This window comes from Pipistrellus hanaki, assembly GCF_964339955.1.
Source record: "Pipistrellus hanaki genome assembly, chromosome: X".
Classification (NCBI taxonomy): Eukaryota; Metazoa; Chordata; class Mammalia; order Chiroptera; family Vespertilionidae; genus Pipistrellus; species Pipistrellus hanaki.
The window spans coordinates 10,205,065-10,229,822 of NC_140524.1; the positions used below are offsets into that span (position 1 = coordinate 10,205,065).

Genomic DNA, 24,758 nt, shown 5'->3' on the forward strand with positions numbered 1-24,758 from the left:
AGAGCTAGAAACGTCAATGAGAGAGAAACATCGACCAGCTGCCTCCTGCACACCCCCTACTGGGGATGTGCCTGCAACCAATGTACATGCCCCTGACTGGAATCGAACCCGGGACCCCTCAGTCCGCAGAGCAACGCTCTACCACTGAGCCAAACCTGTTTCAGCAGCTCTTTTTTATGTGTTCTTAAAAAAAATTTTGTTTTTTTATTTTAGAGAGGAAGGAAGGAGAGAAACATCAATGATGAGGCAGAACATTGATCAGCTGCCCTTGCACACCCCCCACTTGGATCAAGCCCCTAACCCAGGCATGTGCCCTGACCAGGAACTGAACCTTGACCCTCTGGTTCATAGGTAGATGCTCAACTACTGAGCCACACTGGCTGGGCTCACACCAGCTCTTGATGCCCAACCTCTGGTAGAGGCATGAGGGATAGATGAGGGTATTCAATGTTACCTCAGATCTGAGTCCCTACCCTGAGGCACAGCATGAGGATCCAAGACACAACACAATTCAGTGATGAGAGCTACACTGGGAGCAGACAGGGGCATTCAAATGTCACGTCAGCTCTGTGTAGCTACACAAGTCAGAGTTATTAGGGGCCAGGTGAGAGCATCAACAAAAAGCCCAGATACTGATATTTATGCCAGAAAGGAGAATGGAGGGACTAGATAGAGACATAAGGTCCCAATGGATCACCAACTATCAGTTCACACTGGGTGCTCACATATGAGGGCCTGGGTGAAGACAGTCAACTGAGGGCACAAATTTTGTCACCCACACGGCAGAGGGGAATGAGGGACCATTGAGGTGATTCGATTGCCACTTCAGCTTTGGATGCCAAGCCTGGGGCAGAGGCAGGAGGTACCTGCACCGAGGCAGAAGCACACAAGCACACATGACGTCATCAACTGACAACGGAACCATCGGTGTCCACACTGAGAGGGAAAGAGGGATCTGTTGGTGGTATCAAGTGGCACATGAGGACCCAAGGCAAAAGAGTCAACTGGCACCTCAGCTGAGAACTACACTGGGACACAAGCAAAAGGGCCCAGAGGAGACACTTTCTGCCACCTCATGCGAGTGCCTGTACTGGGGTCTGGGACATAAGTGCCTGTGGCATGAGGGTCCAACCCTCTCTACACTGTCCTCTCAGAACAACCATCTGGCAGATGCCCAAGCCTGGCCGAAAGCCCGGGAGTGTAACTGAGAGCTACCTCTAGGGGACATTACAACTATGAGCATTTCAGGAGAGACCATGAGGTTCAGTGCCCACAAATATGTGAGGGTTTGGCACGTGATCACCATCTCTAAGACCAAACTCCATAACAAAATCCAAATACTAACCCCCAACTGCAGCCGCAGGGCCCTGAAACTGACTACCTTGATCTAGTTAGAGAGAAAGAGAGTCTTGTGTATGTCAGTGTAGAAGCTACTGGATTCTAACCAGAGATCTGGCACCGCCCAGCTGTATAAGCTTTCTCTGCATTTTGGAATGTCAGGCTCCCCGTAGTGAGGTCATGGGGTCAAAGGGCACGGATATTTCTGTGGTCGCTATGCCACCCAGCTGCTGCCCTCCAGAAGGAGTCCCGCTGGCAGGGGTGGGCCCAGCTCTCCCAGTGCAGTGGGTGATCAGGTGCACTGAGTGGTGTGTCAGGGACTCCCTCCTGAGAGAGGCTAGAGGAGCAGGTATTCTCCCCTCCCACCATCAGAATGACGTGGAAGACAGTGTGAACGCGCTGCCATCTAGAAATCAGAGTGCAAGGAAAGGCATCCGGAGCCTGCGCCTCCTGGTCTCTGGTTCATCGCATTCTGGTGTTTTCTCCTGCACCCTCTTCTGTACCTCCGTGTTTCTAAAAGGCACATACAGCCAAAACTGGTTTGGCTCAGTGGATAGAGCATCAGCCTGCGGACTGAAAGGTCCCAGGTTCGATTCCGGTCAAGGGCATGTGCCTGGGTGGAGGGCACATCCCCAGTAGGGGGTGTGCAGGAGGCAGCTGAGGGATGATTCTCTCTCATCGATGTTTCTAACTCTCTATCCCTCTCCCTTCCTCTCTGTGAAAAATCAATAAAATATATTTAAAAATATATATTTTTTTTATTTTTTTATTATTTTTTTTTTAGATTTTTAACATTTATTTCTAAAGATTTTAAAAATGGATTTTTAGAGAGAGAGGGAGGGAGAGGGGGAAGAGAACAGGACATGCATGCATATGCCTCCCACTCTATATATATTTTATTGATTTTTTACAGAGAGGAAGGGAGAGATATAGAGATAGAAACACCCATGAGAGAGAAACATTGACCAGCTGCCTCTTGCACACCCCCTACTGGGGATGTGCCCGCAACCAACGTACATGCCCCTGACCGGAATCGAACCTGGGACCTTTCAGTCTGCAGGCTGACACTATCCACTGAGCCAAGCCGGTTTCGGCTAAAATATATTTTTTTAAAAAATAAAATAAAATAAAAAAATAAAAGGCACATATATCCACTTTAAAACAATCTCTAATTACGCCCCCAGATCCATCCGCCTCTCTCTCTGCCTCAGAAATCCGACCGGAGGGCACCAGCGTAACCCCAGCACACCAAGCCTGAGAAACTGGACTCTCCTAGCAAAGTGCCCTCTGACGGGAGAGTTCTGGGGCGGGGCATACGTGGGACAGGGGCGGGGCCGGATGGGGCTCCTCCCATTGTACGACCAATCAGCTCTTCTCAAGCACACGTCAGAGGCGGGCCATTCTCACCCGGCGGCTGCAGCAAATGGAGGAGGAGGCCTGTGGGCGGGACTTCCCAGGACAGGGGCGGGGCCTCCGCTGCTTTCCACACCCACCCTCCACCTGGCCTCACCGCAGGCGGGGGTGGTGCCTGCGGGCTGTGGCCCCGCCCCGGGCCGCCATTGCCAGGCCTTTCGGGGCTGTGTGTCCTCTGCTCTCGCTCTCTCCTTCCTCCGCTGAGCAGGGCAGCGCGGCCGGCCTGCCAGGGTTGCCCCCGACTGAGATCGCATCTCCGGCCGGCCTAGCCCGCGTCGCAGGCCCCCGGGCCCGGAGGGGCAGCCGGAGCTCCGGGCCTCCCATGGGAGGGGCCTGCGTCTGAGAACCACTTCCATTTCCCAGACCCAGAGGCTCCGTACGCGCGATCGACCTGGAGCCAACGCGTTTCCGAGACCCCTCTTGTCCCCACAGGGCTTCTCTTCGCGTTCCCCGGAGCCTGGCCAGGTGAATGAACCAGTCGGTGCACCGATCGCGCCCGGCCCGCTCTGGCTCAGCCCTGACCCCCGCCCAAACCTGCTCTTCTGCTTTGTTACCTCCAGACCGCACGGTCCCCAAACAGTTCACCTGCCGGCGGCCCCAGCCCAGCGGGAGACGTGGACATGAGGTTGGCAGGTGGGTGGCTTCCACAGCGAACAGGAGGAAGTTGGAAAGGAGACCTGGCCGGCCCAGGTGTCCAGGGGTCTGCAGCTGGAGGGGTCCCGATGCTTTTGGAAACGGAGGACTATGCACAAGCATTCATTCCAGGACCTTGAACAAACCCTTCCACTCGCGAGCATTTCAGCTCCCCAAACTGTGTGATGAGGATCAGGATAGTGAGTTTCTACCATCTCGGGCAACTGGTCGCTGTTTGGAAAACAGGTTGTGGGAGGGGAGCAACCAGACTGGGTGGAGAGTAGTGGTCTTAAAGGAGAAGCTGACCCAAGTGGCTCCGGGGTTGAATATGAGTCTAGCGCTAGCCCAGCTGTGGGCTGGGTAAGGAAGGATGAATGTGGATTAGGGAGGGACAGCTTGGGGGATGGAAAACAGAACTCAAGAGTTGTGTACCTGGTAAGGTTGCCACATTATTAATGCATTCCAGCGGAGCGAGCCAGTGGGGAACTGGCCAGAAAGGGGGTAGGCTCAAGGCTGGGGCAAAAACATAGATTGCCACGGTTCCCTGGGGGTTGATTCAAGGCGGGGAGTAGGTGAGAGCACGTATGAGGAGGGTGGAGGAAGAAAAGTAGAGTAGGCAGAGAAGACAGCCTGGGAAAGTTTAGATTTTCCGGGGAGGATTAAGGAGGGGGATAAAGCCAGGAGGATGGGCCAGCTTGTGTTGCTCTGGAACCCAGCGGGGAATAGTTTTCAGCAGGAGGGCCTGGGGCAGAAGACAGAAGTCAAGAGAGATCAGAGGTGACACCAAGAAGATCATAGGTGGCCTTGGAAAGAAGGTGTTTTTGTTTTTTGTTTTTAAAATATATTTTTAATTGATTTTTTTTACAGAGAGGAAGGGAGAGGGATAGAGAGTTAGAAACATCCACGAGAGAGAAACATCGATCAGCTGCCTCCTGCACACCTCCTACTGGGGTTGTGCCCACAGCCCAGGTACATGCCCTTGACTGGAATCGAACCTGGGACCCTTCAGTGCAGGCCAACGCTCTATCCACTGAGCCACACCGGTTAGGGCTAAATATATTTTTATTGACTTAAGAGAGAGGAAGGGAGAGAGAGAGAGAGAGAGAAACATCCATGACCAGAAGGTGTCATTGATCAGCTGCCTCCTGTACACCCCACACTGGGGATGGAGTCCACAACCAGGGCGTGTGCTCTGACGGGGAATTGAACCACGACTTCCTGGTTCATAGGTGGATGCTCAATCACTGAGCCCCGCCAGCCGAGCTTTCGTTTTTGTTTTTGTTCTTGTTAATCCTCACCCAAGGATATTTTTCATTGATTTTTAGAGTAGGGGGGGGAGAAACTTCAGTTGGTTGCCTTTCTCCCCCAGGCACCCCAACCAGGGCCAGGGATCAAGCCTGCAACCGAGGCACACTCTCTTTTTTTTAATATATTTTATTGATTTTTTTACAGAGAGGAAGGGAGAGGGATAGAGAGTTAGAAACATCGATGAGAGAGAAACATCAATCAGCTGCCTCTTGCACACCCCATACCGGGGATGTGCCCGCAACCAAGGTACATGCCCTTGACCGGAATCGAACCCGGGACCTTTCAGTCCGCAGACCGACGCTCTATCCACTGAGCCAAACCGGCTTCGGCAAGGCACACACTCTTGATTGGAATCGAACCCAGGACCCTTCTGTCTGCGGGCCGACGCTCTAACTACTAAGAAAAACCAGCTGGGGCAGGAGGAGAGATGTTGACAATAGGAAAGACAAAGATGGGATGATTGCTGTTACAAGAAACTGAGCAGGGTCCTAGCCTGTTTGGCTCAGTGGACAGAGCATCGGCCTGTGGACTGAAAGGTCCCGGGTTTGATTCTGGTCAAGGGCACATGCCCAGGTTGCAGGCTCAATCCCTAGTGGGGGCGTGCAGGAGGCGGCCAATCTATGATTCTCTCGCATTACGGATGGTTGTATCTTTCCCTCTCCCTTCATCTCTGAAATCAATTTTTAAAAAATTAAAACACATACACACACACAAAAAAAAAAAAAAAAAAAAAACACAGCGAGAAACCTGAGCAGGAAGGAGAGCTAGGGATCCAAAGGACTAGGGCTGAAACCGGTTTGGCTCAGTGGATAGAGCGTTGGCCTGCAGACTGAAGGGTCCCGGGTTTGATTCGGCTCAAGGGCATGTACCTTGGTTGCAGGCACATCCCCAGTGGGGGGTGTGCAAGAGGCAGCTGATCGATGATTCTCTCTCATGGATGTTTCTAACTCTATCCCTCTTTCTTCCTCTCTCTGTTAAGAAATCAATAAAATATGTTTAAAAATTAAAAAAAAAAAAGGACTAGGGACCTCCTCCATCACAACAGAAGAGGGTGTGGTGGGTGGATCACAAACCTGGGCAGCCTCGCGTAGTTGGTTGGGTGCTCCTGGGGGAGTACGAGAGCCCGTTTGAGCAGTGAGTTCTGAAAGGCCCCCACACCTGCCTGGGGAAACCAAGCTAAGCCCTGGAACTGCCCCCCTCCGGCTGGTGGCCGGCCACAGGTCTCCACCTTCCTGTCCTCCAGTCACCTCATCCCAAGTGGATGGGGAGGTCTGGTCGAAAGAGGCCCTGGGATCACTGGGAGCTCACTGGCATCTGAGGTGGCCTTGCCTTGTCTGTCCTGCCTCCAGGCCCGCTCCGCATCGTGGCCCTGGTTGTGACTGTGGCTCTCACCTGGATCATAGTCAGCATCTTCCTGGGTGGGCCTGGCACTGGCTTCTCTCGCATCCAGCAACTCTTCATCAGTGAGTGTGCGACGTTCCCTTGTCTGGTACAGAGGTCCCCATGGTGGCCACCTGGGCCCCTGGGCTGAGGCTCAGGCTGGGGGTGGGAGTGGCCTGGATTTCCTTTCTCTTCCTCATCTGACTCCTGGCATCCAGCACAGCCTTCTGGTTAGGAGGTTGCTTTGGCTGAGCAGCAAATCCCCGCTGATTTGCTGATTCGTTCTGAGCCCAATTGGAGTGGGCGGGGCCTGAGTGAGGGGCAGAGGGACTTCCGCCGAACATTGGGGATGACTCCCTGGTTGCTCCCTGTGGACATTCTGCTGAGCTCTGACATGAGCAGGGGACTCTACACCTTGGCTCTGGTGACCTAAGTACTTTGTGCAATTCCAACTTACAATTTTCCTGGGGCAGGGAGCTTTGCATATGAGCATCATTTAGACTTGAGTAAGAGCATGCCAAGATCAGCCTGGTTAACCCTTGGCCTCTGAGCCAGCTGCTCCATCACCTTGACTGCATGGTATAGGGCCAGGCTGTCCTGAAACAACTGACAGAAACAACTCTCTACCCACAGGCCCAGAGAACTCAGTGACGGCAGGTAAGGCTCCGTGACCTCCCTGCCCTTCTGGGCCTGCCCCTCCTCCTATTTACGTAATACCCCTGCCCGCCTCCAGCTCTCCAGGGTTTCTGGTCTCCACTAATCTCTCCGCAAACTGGCCAGCACAGCCCGCTGAGCCGCTTGCACGCCGTGAACCTAGGAAACAAGTTCTCTGCTTCCAGAATACACTGGTGGGACAGGCATAGGATAGGAATTTCCATTCCAGCCCAGCCGGTGTTGCTCAGTGGTTGAGCATTGACCTATATACCAGGAGGTCACAGTTCCATTCGCATCAGGGATCTATCCCCAGTAGGGGGCGTGCAAGAGGCAGCCGATCAATGATTCTCTCTCATCATTGATATTTCTATCTCTCTCACACTCTCCCTTCCTCTGTGAAATCAATAAATAAAAATTTGAGGGGAGGGGGACATAAATGTGTTTATTGGCAAGGTATAAAACCAATCCAGGAAAATAAAATTATCAGTTTAATAAAATGATTGCACACATTCTTTAAAAAATGATTCTTACTCATTTACTTGGAAATAATTTCAAATCTATAGAAAATTGGGGGGGAAAATAGGATAAAGAATATTGTACCCAGCTTCACCTTTTGTTAATATTCTGCTGCTTTATTAAAAATGTATTTTTTAAATATCTTTTGTGGGGACGCAATATAGCCTGTGACAGAGGCTGTCCTTCTGTCCTTCTACCTGTGCCCCGTGGAAATCAGGTGCTGTCTCTCTGTTAAAAAAATATATTTTGCCACATAGAAAAAAATATATATATATATATATTTTGCCCTAGCTGGTTTGGCTCAATGGCTAGAGCATCTGCCTGTGGACTGAAAGGTCCCAGGTTCAATTCGGGCCCACGCCTGGGTTGCAGGCTCAATCCCCAGTAGGGGGCGTGCAGGAGGCAGTTGGTCAATGATTACTGTATTTTTCGGACCATAAGACGCACCGGACCATAAGACGCACCAGTTTTTAGAGAAGGGAAATGAAGAAAAAAAGATTCTGAAACAAATAGTGTCCTAAAATATTTTATGTGCATTAAAACCCAACATCACAGTCATAAACACATGTAATCAACCCTGTAAAGAAAATAGCAGCATTTAGAACCATTTTAGAGCCGGGCAAGCACACAGAGACCACACAGAGCCGGGCAAGTAAAAAAACTTTTTTTTACAGTATATGTGTAGGCTATATTTGGACCATAAGACGCAGGGACTTTTTCCCCCCACTTCTGGGGGGGGAAAAGTGTGTCTTATGGTCCGAAAAATATGGTATCTCTCATCTCTCTCCCTCTCCCTTCGTCTCTGAAATCAGTTAAAAAATTTTAATTGATTTCAGAGACGAAGGGAGAGGGAGAGAGACATAGAAACATCAGCGATGAGAATCATTGACAGGTTGCCTCCTGCACGCCCCCTTTGGGGATGGAGCCCAAAACCTGAGCATGAGCCCTGACCAAGAATCAAACTGTGACTCCCTGGTTCATAGGTCGATGTTCAACCACTGAGCCACACCGGTTGGGCCAGGTGCTTTCTTAGTTACTGCTCTCCGATCAGTGGCAGAAAAGCCTCCCTAGGGGTCCCTGTCACCTCGCCCTGCAGCCCAGGGGATAGAGTGTCTGGAGGTGTTCCTGGCCTGAGCCATGCCCTCTCCCTGCACTGGCCCCCGGCTCAGGCATCAGTCACTCCTCCCTGTGGGCCGGTCCCGACCTCCCTCTCTCAGACTTCGGGTGACCCAGGGCCAGGCCCATGGGTCACCCCTACTGTCCCCGCCCAGAGCCACGGGCCAGGAAGTACAAGTGCGGCCTGCCCCAGCCGTGTCCTGAGGAGCACCTGGCCTTCCGCGTGGTCAGCGGGGCTGCCAATGTCATCGGGCCCAAGATCTGCCTGGAGGACAAGATGTGAGTTCCTTGGAGCGGGGGCTGGGGGAGGAATGGGTGATCAGAAGCAGAAGCGTGGAGCAGACGTGCCACTTGAGGCCTGTCCCCTTGCTAGGCTCATGAGCAGTGTCAAGGACAACGTGGGTCGAGGACTGAACATCGCCCTGGTGAATGGTAAGTTCCCTCTGATGCGGGGTCAGCGTTTGGTTGAGGAAAGTGGAACCCTGTTGTGCTGTGACCTCCCCACCCCTTCCCCACAAGGAGGAGGCATCTGAGTGTTTCTCTTAGCCCTCCTCTCCTCCCCTCCCCTCCCCTCAGAATTCCCCAGGAGGTGGGGAAGGGGTTTGTGCTCGCTGAAAGGTCCACAGAAGTGACTCGGTGAACAAAAGCATGGCAGCAGGAGAGCCCGGCCGGTGTGGCTCAGGGGTTGCATAGTCAACCCACGAACCAGGAGGTCACAGCTCGATTCCCAGTCAGGGCACATGCCCGGGTTGCGGGCTCGATCGCCAGTGTGGGGTGTGCAGGAGGCAGCTGATCATTGATTCTCTCCCATCATTGATGTTTCTATCTCTCCCTCTCTGAAATAAAAAAATATATACATATTTTTTAAAAGGATGATAGTAGGAAAGAATTAGGAGTTTCCAGGAATTTGAAGGGCACACCTGGAAGGTCTCAAATGCCAGGCAGAAGCTCTGCAGCCTTGGATGGGCCACAGCTGTCTGAATAAGGGGCATAGTTGGCAGGAATATGGGGTGTGTGTGTATATATATATATTATATATATTTGCTTTTTTTAAAAAAATTTCCCTTTATTGATTTTTTTAAAATATATTTTGTTGATTTTTTTACAGAGAGGAAGAGAGAGGGAGAGTTAGAAACATCGATGAGAGAAACATCGATCAGCTGCCTCCTGCACACCCCCTATTAGGGATGTGCCCGCAACCAAGGTACATGCCCTTGACCGGAATCGAACCTGGGACCCTTCATTCTGCAGGCCGACGCTCTATCCACAGAGCCAAACCGGTTTCGGCCCTTTATTGATTTTTAGAGAGAGAGAAAGGGAGAGAGATAGAAACATCATTGACTGGCTGCCTCCTACACACCTCCTACTGGGGATCGGGCCCACAACCCAGGCATGCGCCCTCACCGAGAATCTCAATCAAACCATGACCTCCTGGTTCATCGGTCAACATTCAACCGCTGAGCCACACCAGCCAGGCTGATATGGGGGTGGGGGGGCAGTTGAAAAGGTTCCAGAAGGGCTGCACCCAGTGTGGGAGGACCGAGGTGGCAGGGTGGGTTTGCCCTGGTGGCTTGCCCAGGAACACCCCATCCTCCCTGTTAATCCAGGGGTCAGCGGTGAGCTCATCGAGGCCCGGGCCTTCGACATGTGGGCAGGAGGTGAGTGGCCGCCTGGCGCCCCAATTTTGACTGTGCAGCAGAACGACTGGGTTTCCCTCCCCTAAACACTGCCCTTCCTCTGGCCATTCGCTGGGGGCTTCTCGGGGCACTTCCTTGGGTTTGGAAAAGGCAGGGGCAGGGACAGGTGTGTGGCCATGGGGAGTGCCCTGGCTTCTTATACCAGTTTGCTCCTGTGACACACAATGGGGTATGTCCCTGCCCTAATCCCTACTCTTAAGTGTCCTCGTTTGGAGAATGGGGGCTGGTGGGGGAGGGAAACCCAGTGGTGCCTGATGCTCCGTGTCCCATGGGACCTGTGCCCCCAGATGTCAACGATCTACTGAAGTTTATCCGGCCACTGCATGAAGGCACCCTGGTGTTTGTGGCATCTTACGACGACCCAGCCACCAAGTAAGTGCTTGCCCGGGCCAGCCTCAGCCTCGCCCTCCTATGGCGACCGCTCACACCTTCTCCTTCTGTGCGGCAGGATGAACGAAGAGACCAGGAAGCTTTTCAGCGATTTGGGCAGCAAGAACGTCAAGGAGCTCGCCTTCCGGGACAGCTGGGTGTTTGTGGGGGCCAAGGGTGTGCAGAACAAGAGCCCCTTTGAGCAGGTACAGGGTGCGGGGGAGGCTGGCAACTCCGTTTCCCAGCCCAGGGCAGCGAGCCCAGGCTTCCTGCCTGCATCTCATGAGGTCCCCTTCTGTTCATACTGCAGTCTTCCCCAAACCCTCCCCTACCCCCCTCTGAGGCAGCCCTGGCCTCTCCCGGTCTGTCCTGGATGGATTTCATCCCAAAGCGTCTTTATTTTTTTATTTTTTTAAAATATATTTTATTGATTTTTTACAGAGAGGAAGGGAGAGGGATAGAGAGTTAGAAACATCGATGAGAGAGAAACATCGATCAGCTGCCTCCTGCACACCTCCCACTGGGGATGTGCCCGCAACCAAGGTACATGCCCTTGATCGGAATCGAACCTGGGACCTTTCAGTCCACAGGCCACACTCTATCCACTGAGCCAAACCGGTTTTGGCAAGTGTCTTTATTTATTTTTTAAAAATATATATTTTATTGATTTTCTTACAGAAAGGAAGGGAGAGAGATAGAGAGCTAGAAATATCGATGACAGAGAAATATCGACCAGCTGCCTCTTGCACACCCCCTACCGGGGATGTGCCTGCAACCAATGTACATGCCCTTGGCCATAATTGAACCTGGGACCTTTCAGTCCGCAGACTGACGCTCCACCGCTGAGCCAAACCGGTTTCAGCTTTATTTTTATTTTTACAAGAATTTCTTTTAAGTTTATTTTTCTTTTTATTTATTTCCTAGAGCAGGGGTCCTCAAACTTTTTAAAGTGGGGGCCAGATCACGGTCCCTCAGAGAGCTGGAGTGCCGGACTATATGAACTACTAATCCTTACTGTAACACCTTGGCTGCGCTCACTGCCCAAAAAACCTGGCGGGCAGGATCAGACTCCCCTGGGGGCTGCATGTGGCCCGCGGGCCGTAGTTTGAAGACCCCTGTCCTAGAGGAAGGGAGAGGGAGAGAGAAACATCAACGATGAGAGAGAATCACTGATGGGTTGCCTCCTGCACACCCCCCACCTGGAACTGAGCCCACAACCTGGGCATGTGCCCTGACCGGGAATCGACCATGACTTCCTGGTTCATAGGTCGATGCTCAACCACTGAGCCTGCCGGCCAGGCCCCAAAGGGACTCTGAGTGTTGCCCACTGGCAACTCGCCTCCTAAACATCTTCAAGATGCTTAGTGCTCGCCGAAACCGGTTTGGCTCAATGGATAGAGCGTCAGCTTGGGGACTGAAGGGTCCCGGGTTCGATTCCGGTCCAGGGCATGTACCTTGGTTGCGGGCACATCCCCAGTAGGGGGTGTGCCGGAGGCAGCTGATCGATGACTCTCTCTCATCGATGTTTCTAACTCTCTATCTCTCTCCCTTCCTCTCTGTACAAAATCAATAAAATATATTTTAAAAAAAAGATGCTTGGTGCTCCCCATCCTCCCAAAACCCAATACCCAGAGTCACGCTGCATGCCGTTCTCCACCAGCCTGGCTGCTGGCTGTCTGGAGGCTCCTCTGGGGCCACCCGTGTCATGCCCCATGCGAGGGGCTGGGAAGCCCCCGGTGCCCTCCTCATTGTTGGGAGGCTCCCTGTTCTGTGAAAGCTGTGGTGTCCCCACAGCGGGACAAAAGAAATAGCCTCCGCTGATTTCTGGAAGGTTCTGGTTACCAAAAGAGCAGCTTAACACCCCACCTCCACCCCCCACCCCCGCCCAGAGAAGAAACACTCCCTCTGAGCTTGCTCTTCTATAACTTCCAGCAGCTCTGCGTGGGCTGGGCAGAGACAGGCGGACAGACAGACCAGGCGGACAGACAGACCCCTGCCCTCCCTCCCCAGCGTGTGCCAGGCCCACAGAGGTGCAGAGAAGCTGACCTCTCCCTGCCCCTGCGGAGGGCTTCCCGTGCAGCCAGGGCCATTTCTCCACGAGAAAGATCAAGGTGCCAGGACAGACAGAGGGGGCGGGTGCCCTGAGAGTGCACGGTAGGCTGACACCGGCCTAGGGGCACTGCCAGTTCTTTCTGGGGTGCCTGAGAGCTGAGGCTGACTCCCCCCTCCCCTGACCCCGCAGCATATGAAGAACAGCCGGCACACCAACAAGTATGAAGGCTGGCCCGAGGCACTGGAGATGGAAGGCTGCATCCCGAGGAGAAGCACGGCCAGCTAGCCAGCCAAGCAAGGACTGGGCTAAGGAGGCTGCGTGTGCCTGGCCCAGGAGGAGGCAGCAGTGGTGCCAGCGCAGGGCTGAGTCCCGACCCCACACCGGCCAGGAGTGCTCCCTTGTTCAACACATCAGGGCTCCGAGGCGGTGCGCGGTGGCCCATGTGCGTGACTGGTGGTGGGGACTGCGATGGCCAGCCTCATTGTACTTTGGCAGGGGTACCCAGGTACCCATCTCCTTCTTTTCCTAAGGCTGCTTTCCCTAGTCAGCCCCCACCCACTTCCTAAGGCCCTGGGTGCTCACCCCCTGGCTGCACAGCCGCCTGGTTGGGCAACTTCCGGAACCTCTCTGCCCAGAGCCGCTCACTGCTCTGCGGGCTAGTCCTGTTTCCCACGGGTTTCCTTCCGGTGAGCCACATCTGGTGGCTCATAGCAGGGATCCACCTGGCTGCCTCCTGCCCCGCTCTCCGTAGGAAGGGGCCGCCTTAGAGCCCGGCTGGCCAGGGTAGGAGAGTAGTGAGCCTGGTCACGGGCCCTGGTGCAGTGGGTGACAGCTCCTGCAGTTTGTCACAGGACCCGGCTTCTAGATGACCTCTTAATAAATCGGTGCCTCAGTGGACTGCGTGTATTCAACATGGAGTCGGATGGTATTGTCCTTGGGGGAGGGACGTGGCCTGGAGGCTCAGCCAACCCACCCCACAGCCTTAGCAGACTGCTGTTGTCTCCAGGACTCTGCCACAGACGTGTCCTGCTGTCGCTGAGCTGTGACTCAGGTAGCAAGCTGAGCAGCTCACCAGCTGGTAGCCCGTATCCTTGCCCGAGAGACTATTCTGCTCTCTGGGCAGGAAACCCACTGTCTCCCCACAGCACTCCGCTTGGATGCCTTTGAAATCAGGACTGCAAAGGGCAGAGTCACGTGGACTATTTATCATTTCTCACAGATTAGTTCTATTTCCCTTCATTGAGTGTGAACCAGCAAGAAACTACAATATAACAGTTTTGCTGGAATACCACATTGCTGGAGGGGGGTGATACTATGGTATGGAGTCAGAAAAGGAAGAGAGGTCACTGCCCTAGCCAGTTTGCCTCAATGGATAGAGCATTGGCCTGTGGACTGAAAGGTCATGGGTTCGATTCTGGTCAAAGGCATGTATCTCGGTTGTGGGCACAATCCCTGGTCCTGGTCAGGGCGCATGCAGGAGGCAACCAATCAATGTGTCTCAATGGATGTGTCTCTCTCACATCAATGTTTCTCTCTGTCTCTCCCCCTCCCTTCCACTCTCTCTAAATATCAATGGGAAAATATCCTCGGGTGATGATAAACAAAAAGAAAAGAAAAGAAAAGAAAGAAAGAAAGAAAGAAAAGAAGGCAGGTTAGACTTTCTAGACGGGAGGAGATGGGGCACCAGCCAGGCAGCCTCGAGGGGTCCAGGGTAGGGGTGATGGAATTTCGAGTCCTATTCTGGAGGTGGGCTTCCCAAGCCTCTGCCTTCTAGGAGTTCAGTGTGGTCAGAGTGGGAGCGAGTTGTTAAGAAACAAAAGATTTAAAAAGTAGGCTGAAGAGAAGTGAGGAGGCATGAAGGAGAGGCCTTGGTTGCGATGCCAGGACTTGGAGGGCCAGGGAAGTGGAGACCCGAGGAGGGCCCAGATTGCTTGCCCAGAAGATGCTGATCATGGAAGCTGACACTGTACATGTATCCATTTTTTCATAGACTTTTTTTTCCTTTTTTTTTTTTTTTCTCCCAATTCTGGCCTGAGAATATTTTTTTCTTTTTTCTTTTTTAGGGATAGTAGAAGGGAGGGAAGAAGTGGGGAAGGGGGGAGATAAAAAAACATTGATGTGAGAGAAACATATCAACTGGTTGTCTCCCAGCTGGGGCTGGGGATCGAACCTGCAACCTAGGTACGTGCCCTTGACCAGCAACCAAACCCATGACCCTTCAGTCCATGGGTCAACGTTCTAACCACTGAGCTAAACAAGCCAGGGCGAGACTTTCCTATTTAGAGTTTTAGGTTCACAGCAAAGTTGAGCAAAAGGTATGGTGAACTCAGGTATGTGTGGCTCAGTGGAAGAGCACTGGCCAAGGCACTGAAGGGTCACAGGTTCGATTCCTGGTCAAGAGCATATACCTGTATTATAGGTTCGATCCCCAGCCCTGGTTGGGGTGATGTGGGAGGCAAGCACTGTTTCTCTCTCCCCCTCTTCCCACTCTCTCTGAAAAGCAATGGAAAAAATATACTCAGGTGAGGATTAACAAAAAATATATATATATATATATATATACAGTACCACATACATCATCATCACCCAAAGCCCACAGTTGACATTAAGGTTCCCTCTTGGGTGGTAGTCTGTGGGTTTTACAAATATACACTGAGTGGCCAGATTATTATGTGTGATATCTGAATGCATAATAATCTGGCCACTCAGTGTGTGTGTGTGGGGGGGGGCACACACAAGAATCAACCAATAACCAATAAATATATACTGATACACTGAGTGGCCAGATTATTATGATCTCTGAAAATATAATAAAATGGCCATTCAGTGTGTGTGTGTGTGTGTGTATTAGAGATATATATTAGAGGCCCAGTGCATGAATTTGTGCATGGGTGGGGTCTGGCCAGTCTGGCCAGGGGAAGGAACATGGGTGGTTGGCCAGCCTTCCTGCTGGTTGAACTGGTTAAGGGGGCAATTTGCATATTAGCCTTTTATTATATAGGATATACACTGAGTGACCAGATTATTATTCGTTCAGAGATCATAATAATCTGGCTACTCAGTGTATAAATAAGTGGAACAACAAATATATCTTTAAAATCAATAAAAAAAATTTTAAGTAATAATAGAAGGGGGACTTATTATTCCTGTAATGTACCCAAAGCCCACAGGTGATACCAGCTCTAATAAAGTCACCAGGCCATGGCTGGGTTGGCTCAGTGGATAGAGTGGCCACCTAAGGACTGAAGGGTCCCAGGTTCAATTCCAGTCAAGGGCACATGCCTGGGTCTCAGGCTTGATCAACCACTAGGGGGCGTGCAGGAGGCGGTCAATTCATGATTCTCATCGATGATGTTTCTATCTCTCTCCATCTCCCTCTCTGAAATCAATAAAAATAAAAATATTTTTTAAAAAATGTCACCAGGACATGGGCTCTCTCCATCTCTTGGCTCTGCTTTTCTCTGTATTTTATTCCTTTTCAAACATATGTTTCCCCCAGGTAGGGGGAGGCAACCCCAGCCAAAAAAAACAGCTCTCACCTTCCCAATAGTTCCTCTAGTCCCTGGGGACTGAGTCTCATTGGTCCAGACTGGGTTATAGGCTTATCCTTGCATCAGTCTGTGTGGCTCTGCTTGGCTATCCCTGGGCATATGCCTACTCCAGAGTCCAGCACTGGGGTCATCCACATGCAAGCCTTGTATACTGAGAGTAAAGGAGAGATGGCTCCCCCAAAAGGAAACTGAGATACTGTGACCTGATGCTAGGTAGGCACTACACTTCCCTGTAAAGATCAAATATATCCAGGGCCCAACCAGCGTGGCTCACTGGTTGAGCATTGACCTATGAACCTGGAGGTCATGGTTCAATTCCTGGTCAGGGCACAAGCCCGGGTTGCAGGCTCGATCCCCAGTAGGGGGTGTGCAGGAGGCAGCCGATCAATGATTCTCTCTCATCATTGGTGTTCCTATCTCTCCCTCTCCTTTTCTCTCTGAAATCAATAACATATATTTTTTATTTTTTTTTACATAATATATTTTTGAAAAGATCAAATACCTCCCCTCCTTGTGCTTGTATAGAGCATTCCGGGCGGCCCCTGCCTGGAGAGAAAAAGGTAGGAACTGCTCTCAGGATCATCATTGTGAGCCTATTAATAAGGTAGCAGGTCTCCCATCTGAGGTGCGTTTGTATTGGTTCGGCTGTTATAATTTGTTCTCTGTTCTCAGTCCAGACGACTTCTCTTTTGAAACTAAATATCTTGAGCCCTTCCTCCTCTTCTGGAGTAAATTATTAATCTGTTATATTAACTGCAAACATGATCTTGCCTTTAATCTAGCCCTCCCTTTGTCCTGTAGAGAAAGCCTCCACATCGCCTCCTGTCAGACACCCCAGCAGCCCACTCTAGCTTTTCAGGGAAGGCTGACGTCACTGATGGTAATGGGGAGCAAGCCTCTGGCTGCATTTGCTGTCCTTGACCCTGGCACCAATTCCTATTCAGTTGGAATATAAAAACACAGGTTTCATCCAGTGCTGGGGATTAATGATTGAGTCAACCCATGAACCAGGAGGTCACAGTTTGATGCCCAGTCAGGGCACATGCCTGGGTTGTAAGCTCAGACCCCAGTAGGGGACATGCAGGAGGCAGCCAATCAATTATTCTCTCTCATCATTGAGTTTCTATCTCTCCCTCCCCCTTCCTCTCTGAAATCAATAATAATAAAAATAGCACATAGGTTTTGCCCTGGTCCATGGCTCAGTTGGTTGGAGTGTCATCCCATACACCAATAGGTTGTGGGTTCAATCCCTGGTCAGGGTTTTTTGTTTTGTTTTGTTTTGTTTTGTTCTTAATATATTTTATTGATTTTTTTTTTTTTTTTTTTTTTTTACAGAGAGGAAGGGAGATAGAGAGCCAGAAACGTCGATGAGAGAGAAACATCAACCAGCCGCCTCCTGCACAACCCCCACTGGGGATGTGCCCGCAACCAATGTACATGCCCTTGACCAGAATCGAACCTGGGACCTTTCAGTCCGCAGACCAACGCTCTACCACTGAGCCAAACCGATTTTGGCTGGTCAGGGTTTTTAAAAATATATATTTATTATTGATTCCAGAAAGGAAGGGAGAGGGAAGGAGATGGAAACATCATTGATGAGAATCATTGATTGGCTGCCTCCTGCACACCCCGCACTGGGGATTGAGTCTGCAACCCGGGCATGTACCCTTGACTGGAATCAAACCTGGGACCTCCCTCAATCTACAGGCCGATGCTCTATCCACTGAGCCAAACCAGCCAGGGCGCTGGTCAGGGTTCTTATGGGAGGCAACGGATTGGTGTTTCTCTCTCACATCCATGTTCCTCTCTCTCTCTCTCTTTCTCTCTCTCCCTCTCTCTCTCTCAAAATCAATAAACATATCTTCGAGCGAGGAAAAAAACAAAAATAAACCAAAAACCAGTTTTCCTCCAGGAAGGACACATCTTTTACCCTGCTCTTGCACCAGATCTCGTCCCCTTATCCCTCTGGCCAGCTTTACACCGTCCTCAGACAGCCCTCAACCCACCACACTTTGGCAAGCTGCCGTCCTCAATACAGCATGTGCCAAGCCAAGCCCTTTCACGTGTGCCAGCCTGCTTCCAGCAGGACCCCTGAACTCCACTTGAGACTGGCAGTTGCAAGCGTTCCCAGACACCAAGTCCACACGCAAATAGCTTACGACTTACTGGTCCTCTGAGACTAAAGAACAGCTGAGAGCTATGGCCTCTGAATATTTTTGATCACCCACATCCATCCAACCCTCTGGAGCATGCAACCCCACACTGGGTATATATACATACGTATCATATGCACGTACTAATCTGAACTTTAGAAAACAAATGTGAAATTTGAAAATAAAATGTATTTAATACATTTATATTAAAAGCATTATAATCATTTATTTGAAAATGCAAATGAAAGTAGAGGTGATGTGGGGTTTTTAGACATTCTCAACAATGTGCTTGTGTGCCTCTCAGGGAAAATACCTGCAACTTTAGGGCCTTGGCCTCCATCACAGCTGTGGCAAGGTTCTTCCAGAGCAGTGGGTTGCCATTGACCCACTGGCCACTGAATGCAATTGCCCTGCATGCGGCCTTTGGGAACATGCACATCCTCTTCGACTCTGCAGCTGTTCACTGTCTTCCCGAGTCCAGCCTCATCACCATTTTGCCCAACCTTATGCCATCGATTTGCATTTCTTCTCTGTGAATCCTCTGGACCTTGCTGGTGGCCCAGATAGTGTTGAAAAGTGGACAAGTCCACTGGTGCCAGGGGACAGGGAGAGCGAACGCAGTCAGGAGAGCAGAAACCGGTTTGGCTCAGTGGATAGAGCGTCGCCTGCAGACTGAAAGGTCCCGGGTTCGATTCTGGTCAAAGGCATATACCTTGGTTGCAGGCACATCCCCAGTAGGGGGTGTGCAAGAGGCAGCTGATCGATGTTTCTCTCTCATTGATGTTTCTAATTCTCTATCCCTCTCTCTTCCTCTCTGTAAAAAAATCAATAAAATATATATATTTTTAAAAATGCAGTCAGGAGGAAGGTGGAACTAGGCTAAGCCTCGGCCCTAAAGCTACAAGGCTGGGCGCCGGGAGAAGGAACATGGTCCGAACCCAGACCTGAGGCATCCCCGCTGTGCTAACAGCTAAGCCTGTGGCCCCCAGCCCCCAGAGTGAAGTATGGTAGCAACCATACTTAGGTAAAAACTGCTGCTTGAATTTTAACCCTGCTATTCTGGCTTCTGCGCTCACTTACTTGCTTCAACAATAGGGTAATTACCTCAGCTTCCAGATCTTCCCATGCCTGTGGACCAGAACCACAGGAGATTGATTCCCACGGACTCAGTAGCTCCAGGAGTTGAAACTGCTGATAACCTTTAGAGATGAACTTTGCTCAGTTCTGCTTCTGTACTATCTGCTTTCACAAGATAGGTCCACATTCCAACATCCAGCAGGATCTGCCTGGGAATGACCCTGCAGGCTGTTCCCAGCATTTAGAATTTAGAACAAAGGGAAATTTTTGTGGTTTAGACCTTTAAAAGGACTGCCTACACCTGGAAAAGCATGGTTGTGAGGTTGGACTCCACCTGTGTGTGGTGCTCTCTTGGCTGTCGCTGGCCAGTTCAATAAATCCTTGCCTGCTTTTTCTTTTCTTTTTCTTTTTTAAAAAAATATATTTTACTGATTTTTTACAGAGTGGAAGGGAGAGGAACAGAGAGTTAGAAACATCTATGAGAGAGAAACACCTATCAGCTGCCTCCTGCACGCCCCCTACTGGAGATGTGCCTGCCACCAATGTACATGCCCTTGACCAGAATCAACCTGGGACCTTTCAGTCCACAGGCCGAAGCTCTATCCACGGAACCAAACCGGTTTTGGCCTTGCCTGCTTTTTCAATCAATTAGCAACCTCTGGTGGTCTTATTTTGACTCCAGAGTTCGACCCACGATAATGGACGACTCACACGCAGTTCCCGCGCCTCCTAAGACCGCACCCAGCAGCTACCAACTGTGACCAAGAAGATGGCCTGATCCACACTCCTGCGCCAGTGCGTCGCTCCCATATACGTCACATCCGGTGGGAAGGCCCCAGCCTAGAGCATTGAGCAGGCGCCGCTGGGGGCGGGGCCTCGGGGCGGGGCGGGGCTTCGGGGGCGGGGCTGGCCCCTGCGGGCCCCGAGCTCGCCAGCGTCCGCCAGGCCCGGCAGGGTCTGGCGCCCACGCTGAGCTCCGGGCTTGTGGCTTCAGATGAGAGCCTCGGGCCGGAAAGGGCGGAAAGGAGGCGACCTCTAGCCCCGGCCGGACGGGGAAGGGCCGCCGCTCCGCGTTCATGAGGTCTGGCGCGGCTGCGGGGCCTCAGAATGGCGTGAGGCCCCCTCTGCCCCCGCCGCGAACCTGGAACCCTCTGGCAGATCGCGGAGCTGTCAGCTGCGGGCGCGCCTCTCCTTCCGTCCCTCCCTCCCTCCCCTCTTGGCTCCTGAGTTCTGCCCGTGCCCAGTGCGACAACTTTCTAGACTCCCAGGTAGGGAGAAGCCCTGGGTCAGCGCTGTCATCTGCTCTAACACCAAATCCTCGGCCGGTGCGGGCAAAGCTGCGGGCCTCGGGGTTCCCTTCCCTGCCTCGGGGAACTCTGCACAAACTCCTCCGACCCTTCGAGCAGAAATGGCGTGGGACCTGGGCCAGACCCTTCTAGCAGTGACTCAGAGCCGCCCGCCGTCCTGGAAGGACCGGGTCAATGGCCCGTAGCCTCCTCTCCCTTCTGAGCTGATTCCTGCCACCCCCGTGATCTCAGTCCCGGGTGTCTCCATCTGTTCCTTGTGGCTCCCCTCCACTTTCCTCCTCACATACCCACTCTGGTTCTCCTGCCTCTCTCTTCAGCGGCGGGACACCAGGCTGGACCAAAGCCTCCGAGGTAAGTGGCCCAAACTTCAGCAGAGGCCATGGCATCCCAGGGCACTGGGGTAGAGACTTTCCCACGGGTGAGTCTTGGCTTAACCTGCCTTCCACCCACGAACTCCCCTGCTCCCTGGTCTCACATGAGGGAGACCAGGGCCAAAGACTCATAGGACCTAGAGGGCCAGGTGTGTCTTCCAGGCCTGGGACACTGCAGGGCATGAGGCAACCAACGGTAGTGATGAAAAACAGCTGTGTCCCCATCCTGGTTGCCCCAGTTCCAGCAGGCGATTTGACAATAGGGTGGGGCCGCCCAGATAAAGAAATGAAAGGAGGGGTACCTCCTCCTTTCACCTTGAGGCACCCACTCCCTAGAAACACTCAAGTCCAACTGGGAGTTCCAAGCTCAGGTAGGATTGCTTGTGGGCGCCCGAAAGAGTCCGAGCAGAGCCCCTCAGACATGGCCCAGTGGCTTGAATTCTAGGACTGCCAGCGAGTGGAAACTGCTGGGAGGAAAAGACCCCCCCAGGCGGCTATGTGGCCCTCTCTGAGCCCCTCCTGCTTCTCCTTCCAGCAACTTCCATGAGGAGAAGGGACCTGCACCCTTCCAGACCCTCCATCACAGCACTGTCAGCAGGTAGGAGAGGCCAGAAAGCCATGGCAACCCCATTTACAACTGCATGTCGGCGGCGGACATCAGCTCTTGGGGCCTCTGTCCTGATGGTCACCTGTTGTCCACACCACTTTGCCGATTGCTTTCTGCCTGGTAATTGGCGCTCAGGCGCCCTAACCTGCTCTCTGCTGGCCTCTTGGACCCGGCCTGAGCCAGAGCTAGAAACATCGATGAGAGAGGAGAGCCCCCACTGGGGATCGAGCCCACAACCTTGGTTCCTTGGTCAACGCTCAACCGCTGAGCCATGGCAGCCGGGCTCTAGCTGTGTCTTGAAGCGGGTGGAAATCAGACTAGTGGTGACAGGATTGGGAGGTTCTTCCGAATCCCTTGATATCAGGGCACCTCTGGGGGCAAGCCCAGGGAAGCCAGCAGGTATGGGCAGGCTGACTGGGAACTCCCCATCTGTAGGGGGCCCCTCTGGTTAGGGATGGCAAGCTTGAGGCAGTTGCACTAGGGCAGTGGTCGGCAAACTGCGGCTCGCGAGCCTCAGTTTGCTGCTCTGTTGACTAATGAGTTTGCTGACCATTGACCTAGACTCTCGATTCCAGTCATTACAGGCTCTTGTTGTTCCTTGTGATTAAGCCCCTAGGCCAGTGGTGGGCAAACTCATTAGTCAACAGAGCGGCAAACCGGGGCTCTCGCCGCATGTGGCTCGCGAGCCGCAGTTTGCCGACCACTGCGATGGGGCAGCCGAATGGCACTCAAGAGCCAGAACTAGACATTGCCTTTCTGTTCCAAGGTTTGGGGCAGGGGGCCCGCTGAGTCTCTCAGCAGTGGACTTCCAGGTCCCCATGCTCCTAGGATCACCAGTGCTCGCCCTCACCAGCCCTTCCCTGTGTCCCTTCTCTCCTTAGGAAGAGCTCTGTCTTCAAGGAAGGCCCCGCCCATGGACCCTTCTCAGGACAACACAAAGGCAACAGCGAGGCTGCTCTCCTAAGCCACAGAGCGCCTGGGCTCCCCATCCTCTGCCAGGAGCCATGGCATTGACAAGGAGCAGCTCCCAGCTGAGGTCTGGCCCAGGAGGGGGCAGTGGCTGCCAAGGCCCCCTAGGCATGCTCAGGGCTGCCCTTCTGCTTGCCAGCCTGTCTTGGGGGGCACAGGGAACGGCCATTGCCAACCTCAGCACAGCTCTGGGCCACCCCGGGCCCCTGCTGGGGGGCCCCTACTTGAGCATCGGGGACGGCTCCGTGGTGGAATTCGAGTTCCCAGAGGATAGTGAGGGCATCATCGTCATCTCGAGCCAGTACCCAGGCCAGGGCAACGGGCTAGGGCCCCCCGCCACGCTGAGAGTTACCTCCTTGGCCACGGAGGTGCTGACCATCCAAAACGTGAGTGCCATAACCTGGGGCAGTGGGGGCGGCTTCGTGGTGGGCATCCACTCGGGCCTGCCGGGGCTAGCTCCACTCCACATCCAGCTTCTGGACCCCAGCGAAGCCCCCCCCACGCTGATCGAGGAGCGGAAAGATTTCTGTATCAAGGTGGCACCCGCCGAGGATGCCCCCGCCACCGTTGGCACCGGCCTGGTGCACTTCTCCGAGAACCCGATCCTCTACTTGCTGCTGCCCCTCATCTTCGTCAACAAGTGTTCGTTCGGGTGCAAAGTGGAGCTGGAGGTCCTGAGGGGGCTCCTGCACAGCCCCCAGCCCATGCTGCTCGGCCTGCTGGGCCAGTTCCTGGTGATGCCCTTCTACGCTTTCCTCATGGCCAAGGTCTTCATGCTGCCGCAGGCCCTGGCTCTGGGCCTCATCATCACCTGCTCGTCACCCGGTGGCGGGGGGAGCTACCTCTTCAGCCTCCTCCTCGGAGGGGATGTCACCCTGGCCATCTCCATGACTTTCATCTCCACGGTGGCCGCCACCGGTTTCCTGCCCCTGTCCTCCGCCGTGTACAGCCGCCTGCTCAGCATCCACGAGACACTCCACGTGCCCATCTCCAAGATCCTGGGCAGCCTGCTGTTCATCGCCATCCCCATCGTGGTGGGCGTGCTGATCAAGTCCAAGCTCCCCAAGTTCTCGCAGCTGCTGCTGCAGGTCATCAAGCCGTTCAGCTTCGTGCTGCTCCTGGGCGGCCTCTTCCTGGCCTACCGCATGGGGGTCTTCATCCTGGCGGGCGTCAGGCTGCCCATCGTGCTGGTGGGCCTCACGGTGCCCCTGGTGGGCCTCCTGGTGGGCTACTGCCTGGCCATGTGCCTGAAGCTGCCCGTGGCCCAGCGGCGGACGGTCAGCATCGAGGTGGGGGTGCAGAACAGCGTGCTGGCCTTGGCCATGCTGCAGCTGTCCCTCCGCCGCCTGCAAGCCGACTACGCCTCGCAGGCCCCCTTCATTGTGGCGCTGAGTGGCACCTCGGAGATGCTGGCCTTGGTTATTGGGCACTTCATCTATAGCAGCCTGTGCCCGGTTCCCTGAGGCCCCCTGGGGGGGGTCCATGCTTTTGCCACCCTCCCTCCTCTCCTGCCCCTCCCCGGCGACCCCCACCGCCCCCACCGTTCTTGTGTACCAAAGGCCTTTAGTTCTCATGCACTATGCACTCAGAAAAAATCCAGGCTTATTTTTGTTACTGATTTTTTTATTCTCCAGCTTTCAGTGCCAAAGAGGCCATGCTGAGTTCCATAGGCAGGCACTGCCCAGAAAATATATTTCAATAAAAGACAGAAGCAAGCTCGGGTCTCTTCCAGTCTCTGCCCTTTGGGGCCTGAGGGTGCGGGGCAGAAGGGTGTTGACTGAGTAGGTGTGGGCCAGGGTGGAGGGCTGGCTCGGGTGGCACGGTGACCTCTGCTCAGACTTTCTCAGCCTCTCCTCCCCACGCTGCCCTTCGGTGAGACGTGGCCCTCTGCTCTCGAAGGAGCCGTGGGAGAATGAGAGCGGAGGCTGGCTCCCCGCCTGCTGCCAAGTTCACTTGGCTTCCGGCCGCCAGGCTGGGATGGAGGAGGCAGAGAGCCAGTGGCCGGTGTGGCAAGCTTGCCAGGGCGGGGCCCTGTGTGGATCAGCGAGGCAGACTGGGTGATGGCACGGCGACCAGCTACTCATGCGGGGCGAGCCGGGCCGTTCGCAAGGCGGGGCGAGCGGGCTCTGGCCCTCCCTCCTGCCCACCCCCAGCTCTCCACGGAGCCCACCGGGCCCAGCTCGGACCTCCCCGTCCTGGCAGACCCTGCCCGATCGCAGGGTGGGGGTTGCCACCCGGGGCGGCCC

General features: G+C 53.4%; 2 protein-coding genes across 5 annotated transcripts; both read left to right on the forward strand.

Moving 5' to 3' along the window:
* The first annotated feature begins 2,849 nt into the window (after nucleotides 1-2,849).
* FAM3A (FAM3 metabolism regulating signaling molecule A) lies at nucleotides 2,850-13,388 on the forward strand. Of its 3 annotated transcripts, none has more exons than XM_084871140.1 (10): nucleotides 2,852-3,216; nucleotides 3,312-3,384; nucleotides 6,042-6,155; nucleotides 6,706-6,729; nucleotides 8,514-8,637; nucleotides 8,732-8,790; nucleotides 9,966-10,016; nucleotides 10,343-10,427; nucleotides 10,504-10,630; nucleotides 12,667-13,388. In XM_084871140.1, exons 2-10 carry the CDS (start codon nucleotides 3,372-3,374, stop codon nucleotides 12,760-12,762), a joined length of 693 nt encoding a protein of 230 aa, XP_084727266.1. In that variant the 5' UTR covers nucleotides 2,852-3,216; nucleotides 3,312-3,371; the 3' UTR covers nucleotides 12,763-13,388. The 3 variants fall into 3 exon arrangements, with proteins under 3 accessions (XP_084727265.1, XP_084727266.1, XP_084727267.1); XM_084871141.1 differs by having other exon boundaries at nucleotides 2,853-3,216; nucleotides 8,476-8,637; XM_084871139.1 differs by having other exon boundaries at nucleotides 2,850-3,384; nucleotides 8,476-8,637.
* Nucleotides 13,389-20,147: 6,759 nt separating this feature from the next.
* Nucleotides 20,148-24,227, forward strand: SLC10A3 (solute carrier family 10 member 3). 2 transcript variants are annotated; one of them, XM_084870809.1, is made up of 4 exons: nucleotides 20,148-20,526; nucleotides 20,883-20,916; nucleotides 21,472-21,534; nucleotides 22,425-24,227. In XM_084870809.1, the coding sequence occupies exon 4, from the start codon at nucleotides 22,548-22,550 to the stop codon at nucleotides 23,973-23,975; it is 1,428 nt and encodes a 475-aa protein (XP_084726935.1). In that variant the 5' UTR covers nucleotides 20,148-20,526; nucleotides 20,883-20,916; nucleotides 21,472-21,534; nucleotides 22,425-22,547; the 3' UTR covers nucleotides 23,976-24,227. The 2 variants fall into 2 exon arrangements, with proteins under 2 accessions (XP_084726935.1, XP_084726936.1); XM_084870810.1 differs by lacking the exon at nucleotides 20,883-20,916 and having other exon boundaries at nucleotides 20,202-20,526.
* The last annotated feature ends 531 nt before the right edge of the window (nucleotides 24,228-24,758 follow it).